The 10,223-nt window shown below is 37.2% G+C and overlaps 1 protein-coding gene across 1 annotated transcript in view; it reads right to left on the reverse strand.

Moving 5' to 3' along the window:
* Kcnh5 (potassium voltage-gated channel subfamily H member 5) overlaps positions 1–7,237 on the reverse strand; it is a 201,952-nt gene extending 194,715 nt beyond the window's left edge. The window contains exons 1-3 of the mRNA XM_090345364.1: positions 7,198–7,237; positions 6,720–6,843; positions 2,547–2,653 (exon numbers count right to left, since the gene is read on the reverse strand). Of these exons, the coding sequence (XP_090201490.1) occupies positions 2,547–2,653; positions 6,720–6,843; positions 7,198–7,237 (271 nt within the window). The remainder of the gene's footprint in view (positions 1–2,546; positions 2,654–6,719; positions 6,844–7,197) is intronic.
* Between the last annotated feature and the right edge of the window lie 2,986 nt (positions 7,238–10,223).

A 10,223-nucleotide genomic window follows, 5' to 3' on the forward strand; every position in this document is an offset into this window, starting at 1 on the left:
AGGTAGTATAACAGAGGATTTTTAGTTGACAGTGCAAGGAGATATATCTCTAATTATTTGTAGGCAGACATCTAATGTGTATGTATGTATATGTTTATATATGTATATAAATATATGAATTTAACAATGGAATTCTATGCTGCCATCAGAAACAATGACATCGCCCCATTTGTAAGGAAATGGAAAGACTTGGAAAAAATCATATTAAGTGAAGTAAGCCAGACTGAAAGGAACATAGGCTCAATGGTTTCCCTCATTTGTAATAATTAGTATATACCTTGGACTCTCCTAGCAGAGGATTACAATAACTCAAAACTTAGATACATAAGGCCATATAGGATGATGCTAAATGAAAGTATCTTCAGGATGTGGAAACAAGGGCTCTATATTATGTAATTGTTGATCTTAATGTACTATGTTACTTCTCTTCTCTTTTGTTACCCTTTGATTAATTTCATATTGTTACAGTATCTGACTTTGTTACCTGGCATCTTGTATATTTGTTTATTTCAAATAGGAAAGGGAAGGGGGGAAAACAAGATGATTGGGGGAGGGGAATGGAGTCAAAAACATGAGAGGGGGTGTCAATGTGTGAGAAGTGATGTGCCCTCTGGTGAATGTAACTGTGACCCCTCTATATATTACAATAAATAAAAAAATAAAAAATAAATATATGCATTTATATATTATATAAATACATTCAGATATGTACATAAACATATATACACACATACAGATCATTCATAAGTTTAATCCAGTAATGGAATATCTATAGAAAAAGAAAAATTTTGCAAATGTAAATTTGATATTACAACTAATATAATCTAATGTAAATAAACAAAATAGTTCTACTGAAAAAACAGTTCTACTATAAATATTTTTTGCCAGTCCTAGGGCTTGAACTCAGGGCCTAAGCACCGTTCTTGGACTTTCTCAAGGCTAGAGCTCTACCACTTGAGCCACAGCATCACTTCTGGCTTTTTCTATGTATGTAGTACTGAGGAATCAAACCCGGGTCTTTGTGCATGTTAGGCAAGCACTCTACCACTAGGCCAAACTCCCAGCCCCTCTACTGATATATTTTTGAAAACTTAGAACTTGTAACCTGGCTTTATGTCTGAAATATCAAGAAAAGGTTCATTAATTCTTTTTAAATAACAGAGCAAATGACTTTAATGATACAGTGTCATCAAATTGCTAAGCTTGGGGTTACTGTTCATGGGCTAACACATCTATATGAAGAAAAGAAGAGGGCTTGAGCATATAGACATAAACCAAGGAAAAAAGACACAGATAGCATCTATACCTCCCTTTTCTTTTACAGAGGAATTATTTAGAATAGATTATTTTTCATCTGATAAGCCAAATGACATTTGGCTATAACTTCAACTAAAACTATTTGGCTAAGAATGTAAAATGCAAGATAAGATGACACATTCAGTTATGTGCTAATGGCCCATGCCTGTAATCCTAGCTACTCAGGAGGCTGAGATCTGAGGATCACAGATCAAAGCCAGCCAGGTCCAAAAGTCCACAAGACTCTTATCTCCAATTAATCACGAGAAAACCAGAAGTGGTACCATGGCCCAAAGTGGTAGAATACTAGCCTTTAGCTGAAGAGCTCAGGGACAGATCAAGCCTCATGACAAAAAAGATGGCACATTCTTTGGTAAAAACACAAAATGCGGGGCCGGGAGTTTGGCTTAGTGGTAGAGACAATCTACATATTGGAATAAACTATCTGCAAATTAGTCATTTGATAAGGGATTAATATTAAACAGGTGTATAAGCTATGGACATGGTATTAGAAATACAAACATAACTACATAGACATAAAAACCTATGATTCTATAGACATGTCTTATTTCATAAATTAATATGTATCTATATACAAACCCTTAGCATAATTTTGATCATGTTCTAAAAACTAAGTGTCAGTGATTGTATATAGAGATTCCTTTCTTGAACACTTGTTTGTTAAACATGTCATTTGAAATATGATGTAAAAGCAATGTTAATAAATTCTTTAATAAAAAAAAGCTGCATAAGAGCTGGGTACCAGTGGCTCGTACTTGTAATTCTAGCTACTCAGAAGACTGAAATCATCACTAGCCCTGAGCTCAGGGACAGCGTCCAAGATCAGAGTTCAAGCCCCATGACCGTTTTGCATAAGCTATACTTTGATTATTCCAAAAAAAAGTAAGTATCTAAGGTTGTATATATCATATAGAGATTAACTTATTTGACTTAAATAGTAAATATGGTATTTATAAATCATAACATCACTTTCTACCCCATAACTATGTACAATAATTAGGTAATTCAAAATAAAATTTAAAAAAATAAAATGCACCATAATTTTCTTCTGTTCTTCACAATATTGCTTTCATTGGTAGATTTATTCATTTTGTTAACTGATTTCACTAACAACGGCTTCTCCTGCCAAGAGGAGTAATCAAAATTTATATCCTCTGTATCATAGCATAAATACAATTTACCAAAATATGAAGAAGCTGACTTATCTTACTGATAACAGAAATACCTACTGTTCTTTTTGTACAGAAGAACTTCAAAGCAGTTTGACTCATAGTTGTCAAAAGTCTGCCGGACTTTCTCAATAGTCTTCTTGTCAGTCAATTCTCCATACATAAAACTGGAGAGAGAGAAAATATAGCACTCCATTTCAACTTTTTGTTGCTTTAAAACTGCAAACTAAAATCATGCGTTTGTCTTCAAAATGTGCATACGAAATAGAATGATCCTCCCGTGCAATTATCAAATTTTATTTATTTGTATATATTTGAGGCTTATACCATCAAGTGGTAGTCGAGGTATAGATAGTAAAATGGTAAACCATGTTTTAATCATGATTGCTAACAGCTAGCTTTGGAAGCTATAGCAGAGAAAGAGAGGGGGGGGGGGAGGGGGAGAGAGAGATAATGCCTGAGATCTTAAGATCACAGTTCAAAGTCAACCCTGCAGGAGGGCTTATAAGACTCTTTCTCCAACTAATGGGCAAAAACCAGAAAGTGTATGGGTGTTTCAAGTGGTAGAGCTTAATCGTTGAGTGAAAACACTAAGGGACAGCAGTCAGGGCCCAAACTCCAGTACCAGCACTAAATAAATAAATAAATAAATGTTTAAAAACATCATTTCTTCAAAGCCTAAAATTTCCTTTAAATATGCAATATTTTTTGTGTCCTCCAGTAAACAGCAAAACAATCAAAGGCTTGGAGAGGAAACTGTTAGGTACACAATAGAACAGATTTGAAATTTCTAGGAGTTCAAATGTGCCACAAAATGCTTTTGTTGTTGTTGTTGTTTTAGAGAGGGTGCGTGTGTGTGTGTGTGTGTGTGTGTGTGTGTGTGTGTGCGCGCACACGTGTGCCAATACTGAAGCTTTTGCACAGGGCCTGGGCCCTATCCCTTAGATTTTTCTGTTCACAGCTGACACTCTACCATTTGAGCCACACAGCATTTTGGTACTCAATTACAGAAAAGAATTTCACATACATGCCTGCCTGAGCTGATTTGGAATCACAGTCCTCAGAGCCCCTAAGCAGCCAAAATTCGCAGACTTGAGCCACCAACACCTGGCTCACAAAATACTGTTGGTTTTTGCTTTAATTTTAGTAAAAACAAAAGTGAGCCAGTGCCTACTATATATGAGATTTTTGTAAAGCAGAAGTATAGGCACTCTCCCCTCCCGCATGGCTGAGGAGGGCACAGCAGGCTGCCTTGCTCGATCCAGAAATCTGAAAGCTGTAATTTACAAATTCTGCATGAGTTCTATTATCTCAACCCCATTTCTGGGCATAAAGACAGAGAATGCCTCACACATGAGGGTGTTTATCTTCACACTGCATGGGTGGGAACATGGTAGGTTCCGTGACAGGAAGCAGTAAAGAAGCCAGAGTGCTGAACAACAGTGATATATCACAATGCAACTGCATAGACTATGAATTTAAAATGCTCTCGCTCATATGTGGAAGCTAGAAATAATTTGTAAATGTACAAGGAAACACAAAGAGTGTTGTATACAAGTGTACACAAATGTAATAACCAAAGGATGGTATCTGCAGGGGAGAATTCAAATGAAAGTCCTTAGAAGAACTAACTCACAACTCACAGTGCAACAGAAGGAATATCAAGAAACTGGCACTCAAATATTGGGGAGGAGGAAAGTAAAGAGGAGTGGGTAGATGAATGAAGAAACAGAGGAGAATGCAGTCATGATATTTCATGCATATTCTATGAATCTAAGAAAAGTGAAGGGAGAGAACAATGAAAGGGGTGATATCACTCAAGATACACTGTCTTTACACACTGACCTGTTGAATGCTAACTCCTTTTTATAACACGGAATGATAATAAAATATAATTTTTAAAAGATGTAAGAAAATCTCAACCTAAGCCTTAATGAAGACAATTCAGGGTATATTACTTCATGGTAGCATAGATGTAAGTCATACAAGGGAGCACATAGAAGGCACCATTTCAAAGATAAATCTATGGAATATGAAGCCCGGTGTCCATGGCTCACACCTATAATCCTAACAACTCAGGAGGCTGATAGCTAGGGATCACAATTTGAAGAGAGCCGAGTGGGAAAGTCCAGAAGACCAGTTCACTACCAAAAAGGGCAGAAGTAGATCTTTGGTTCAAGTGACAGAACACTAGCCTTGAGCAAAAAAGCTCAGGGACAGTGCTCAGGCCCAGACCCAACACTACATAGGTAGATAGATAGGTAGGTAGGTGGGTGGGATGGATAGATGGATGGATAGATAGACAGATGCATAGATAGATGCTTAGATACATTGATACATAGGTAGAAGATGAATTTAAAACACACTTAGGATAAACACTTAAAAGAATGTCTATGCAAAGAGGAACAAGACAAGCTAAAGCTGAAAAAAAAAGTAAGGAAATAAAATAAAAGCACAAAGATAATATTGAAAAAAACAACTAACTGAATAAAAGCAAATTTAATTTGCTTCTGCCCAAACAGAGAAGGGAAAAGCACAAGAAGGAAAACAAAGTAGCCTCTTTGCCTCTTGACAGTATAACAAACATAAGTTAACATGTTTTATTTTCCATAAAATAATGCATATTTTAATATTTATATATACATATATTTATATGGTTGCCATTTTATTCCTATTGACTAATTCATCTAAATACAAACTACACATAAAACCAATTCCTTTTCTCTAATGTACAATGACATGAGCTATATTTCCCCCATGCAAACTGAAGCTTGCTGATTTGTGGCGTCTTGTGTTTATCTAAATGTGTCATTACTGAGTTATTTATTTCCTGCATCTAATGTTTTATCTTCATCTCCTACTGCAATTCTGTAATTCCAAAATGCTATAATAATTTGTAACTGTGAACATTATATTTCTGAACCTGTATATGGTTTTCTTCTATCCCTTATTTCCTTGTGTCTCATTTCCAAAGGCTGTTAAAAAAATTATTCTAGGAATGGGAGGAAAAACTGCATTTTAAGAGAAAAGAAGTACTGGGCTAGGCATAAGTGACCTAGTACCTGCCTAACAAGACTAATGCTCTGAGTTCAAATCCCAGTGCACTGCCACTACCAAACCTGGAGACTGGAATATTTGGTATGGATTCTGTATGACATTTTTCTAAAGAATTTAGAATTATAATGCAAATTTCATTTCATAAACTGAAGAGTGTCTTTTCTGTGATGTTTGGCTTTTTTTTAACTTGATAAGTATTGTGAGCTTTTTCTAGGGCAATTATATTCCAACATATATAGAACCACAAGGCTTTAAGTTTTTTTTATTTTTGGTGTTGATTCTGGGGCTTGAACTCAGGATCTGGGTTCCTGAACTGTTATGCTCATGGCTAGTACTCTTCCACTTAAGTCAGAGCTCCACTGATGGTTTCTCTGGTACTTTACTAATTAAAGATAAAAACTTTCCTGCCCAAACTGACTTTGAATCATGATCCTCACCCAGATCTCAGCTTCCTAAATAGGAGTACAGGCATGAGATATTGGTGCTTGGAGGCCACATAGTACACTTCAACAAATCTATAAGTACATATGTCGATTGTTAAATCTTCACTCCTCTAAGTAACACTGCAGTAAACCTATAATGGGTATAATTTAATTTAAAAGGGAGCAAAGACTATGTTTAAAATAAGAGGACATTAAAATAAATCATGTCCCCAAGAACATCCTGCTGCCAAGGCTCAGATATGATTTGCTCATTTGTCAGATGCTCTACTTCATTGTTCTATGTAGACTTTAAATTGTCTGCAGTCCTCAGATCAGCAAAATCTACTAGGCATTTTGTGAGGGCAAGTAAAAATGGCTTCTGTTCAGAATATGATCACCTTTAAAATACTCTCTGAGCCAGGTACTGACAGCTTGCATCTATAATCCTAGCTACACAGGGGACTGAAACGTAAGGATCACAATTCAAATCCAGAAAGTTGGTAAGACACTTAGGACTAACCAGCAAAAAGCTGAAAGTGAAGGCATGGCCCAAGTGGTAGAGTGCCAGCCTTGAGTGAAAAAAAAAAGACCTAAAAGTGTCCAGGTCTTGAGTTCAAGATGGAGCCTCAACTTTCAAAGCCTGAGTCTTGCACTGTTGCAGTTCACCCATGAGTCTAAGTAAGCATAAGCCATTCCATCACTCTCAGAATTCTGATCCATTTTAGGAAGGACCCCTGGTTGTTCTGGCACCCACCTGCATGTGCTGCTTTTCTGCATGACGTCAGCTCGATGATACCCAGAGAGTTTACAAAATCCGTCATTACTGTAAACTACAGGCCAATCGACAATCTGGGCATTTCCCAACAAGAAACTCGATTCTAGGACAGAAAGAAGAAAGGACAGTTATTTAACTTCACTCATAATTGCTTCTTTCAAGTAATCAAAAAGCCAAATGCAAGAGGCTGAACAAACACAATAATGGTTTGCTATGATACAAGTAATAATATCAGTTATTGAAATTAAAATAATCAATTTAGCATGGTCAGTGAGAATGGCAATGAACACTAAAACTTCTAGTTGAAAGAAACCCTCTTATAATCCTCTTTGCATTCGAGTAGACCCTATATTGCAAAAAGAATGTAGGGTATTAAATACTCTTAATGACTATAATAATTAAAACTAAAATTTGAGTACCTGATTAGAAGTAGGGCTATTGCCACGTTTCTACAAACTGAAAGTAATGAGCTTGTAATTGCTGAATTTGATTATCATCTCCCAAAATAAATCTATTAATATAACTTTAATGTGATAGAAAAAATTCTGTGCACATTAAATTGATCTTGACGAGAACATCTCCTCAATATTTTGAATACTTTAAAAGTACTCAAAGGTATAAAAAGTACCACACTATACAGAATTTGAAGCTGTCAGTATTCTATATAATTTACATTGTAAAGTAGGTATGCTTTAAGCATAAAACTTAATACAGCCGGGTGTGGTGGCTCATGCCTGTAATCCTAACTACTCAGGAGGCTGAGATCTGAGGATCGCAGCTTCAAAGCCAACCGGGGCACTAAAGTCCATGAGACTCTTATTTCCAATTAACCACCAGAAAAGCGGAAGTGGTGCTGTGGCTCAAGGGATAGGTCCGGTAGTGTTGAGTTGAAGACCTCAGGGACAACACCCAGGCCCAGGGGTAGGGTGATAGCCTTGAGCTGAAGAGCTCTGAGACAGTGCCCAGACCCAGCGTTTAAGCCCCACAAACCAATAAAGAAAGAAAATTTAAAAAGGCTACAGTTTGTTAGGCAAGGCCCTAAGTGTAAACAGCAGTACTGCCAAAATAATAATGAAATAATAACAATAATAATAATAATAGTAGTAGTAGAAGTAGAAGTAGTAGTAGTAGTAGTAGTAGTAGTTTAGTATCAAACTTGATTGAAAAATCTAAGTTCCAGTCCTCAACTAGCAGTTTCGTAGATCATGTGATTAAAAAATGAAACTGATTAATTTACTAGCCATGTCCTTTGCCATACAAAAGCTCTGCAGTTTAATGCAGTCCCACTTATCCAGCCTTTCTCTGATTTGTTGTGATTCTTGGTCCTTATTAAGAAAGTTTCGACCTGTGCCAAGGAGGCCTAGTGTATCTCCTATTCCTTCTCGTAAAGTTTTCAGTGTTGGCTTTTACCTCCAGGTCTTTGATTCATTTGGAGTTAATTCTAGTGCAGGGTGAGTAGAAATCTTGGGCTCTCCTAGCAGAGAGTTGCAATAGAGCAAAACCTTGATACATAAGGCCATATAGTAGGACGTTAAATGAAAGGATCTCTAGGATATAGAAACATAAGCCATATAATAAATGATTGTTGTTCTTAAGGTACTATGTTATCTCTCATCTCTTTTGCTGTCCCTTGGTTATCTCATATTGTTACCGTATCTCACTTCGTTACCTGATATATTGGATATATTTGTATTTGGTTATTTGAAATTGGATAGGGAACAGGGGAAAACAAGATGAGGGGTGGGGATGGGGGGGAGGGAAATGGGGACCAAGACATGTGAAAGGGTATCAGTGTATGTGAATTAATGCACCTTCTATCTGGCAAATATCATGTAACCCTTTTACTAATTACAATAAAAAATATCAAAAAAAAGAGAAAAAATGAAACCGACCCAAAGTAATACTAAAATGAGAAATTTTCTTTTGTGCTAGTCCAGGGCCAGGGCACTGTCCCCCTGACATTTTGTGTTCAAGGCTGACACTCTATCACGTGAGCCACAGGTCCACTTTCACCTTTTCTAGCAGTTAATTGGAGGTAAGAGTTTCATGGACCTTCCTGCCCAGACTGGCTCTGAACCAAGATCCTGCGATTTCAGCCTCTTGAGTAACTAGGATTATAGCTGTGAGCTACTGGTACCCAGCTCTAAAATGAGAAAAATGTTTTAAATAAATATTTTAAAAGAGTAAAGATGATTGGGAGGGGGTGAGGAGAGGGAAATGGGGACAAAAATATGAGAAGGGATTTCAATGTGTGAGAAGGAAGTAAAATACCTACTACCAGATGAACGTAACAGTAACCCCTCTACACATTATCCTGACAAAATAAAAAAAAAAAACAAATAAATTCCAAGAAATATTGTGCCACAAATCATCTACTACAACATGAGTCTTCTTTGGCATGACATTGAGGGTAGAATACTACTAGAAATAGGAGGTAATTTCTATTTATAAGCAGCAGACTTTAAATCCTGACTCAAAAGTGGAATTCAAAGCCAGGTGCGGTGCCTCACGCCTGTAATCCTAGCTACTCAGGAGGCTGAGATCTGAGGATTGCAGGTTCAAAGCCAGCCTGCCCCAGCAATACAAAACTGTGAGACTCTTATCTCCAACTAATCACTAGAAAATGGGAAGTGGGGCTATGGCTCAAGGGTAGAGCAGTAGCCTTAAGCTGAAGAGCTCAAGGACAGCACTCAGGCCCAAGGGTAGGGTGGTAGCCTTGAGCTGAAGAGCTTAGGGACAGTGCCCAGGTCCAGAGTTCAAGCCCCATGATCCCCTCCCCCTCCAAAAAGTAGAATTCATAAAAAGAGCCACACAAAATCAACCTTCACTAAGTAGTAGATAAACATAAAGAACATCACTCTGTACCCAACAATGGGATAGAATAAAGGTTAGTTAAAACATATTCTGTCTCATCAAATTAAGGTGTTTAAAAAAACATGCATTGCAGGGCTCAAGTAGCTGTCATCCTAGCTACTCAGGAAGCTGAGATCTGTGGATTGTGGTTCAAAGCCAGTCCAGACAGAAAAAAATCTCTGTGAGACTCTTATCTCCAACAAACTACTCAGAAAAAGCCAGAAGTGGCACTGTGATTCAGGTGGTAAAGTGCTAGCCTTGAGCACAAAGAGGCTCAGGGACATCACCCAGGCCCTGAGTTCAAGCCTCAGGGCAGACAAAAAGATAAAAGAAAAAAATAATACCAGGAACAACCAAATACAATTTAGCAGAATAGATAGTAAAGCAGAGAGTAAAGTGTAAAGCAGGAGCAATAGTCTAGAAGGCATGAGGATACCTCTTTTACAAAATAGACATATTAGGCAAGACACCCACGGAACTATGTTGACAGGGTTTAAGCATAAACTTTTTTTTTTGAGTCTAAGACGCCAAAGCCTGTAGTTCTAAGAACAGAAGAAAAAAAAAGGTTAAAATTCCTAGAAAACAAGATTTCCTCCTAGGAAATTGCCTAGCAATCTTGGGAAAGACAAG

This window comes from Megascapheus bottae, chromosome 14 (assembly GCF_031878675.1).
Source record: "Megascapheus bottae isolate mThoBot1 chromosome 14, mThoBot2.hap1, whole genome shotgun sequence".
NCBI classification, from domain to species: Eukaryota; Metazoa; Chordata; class Mammalia; order Rodentia; family Geomyidae; genus Megascapheus; species Megascapheus bottae.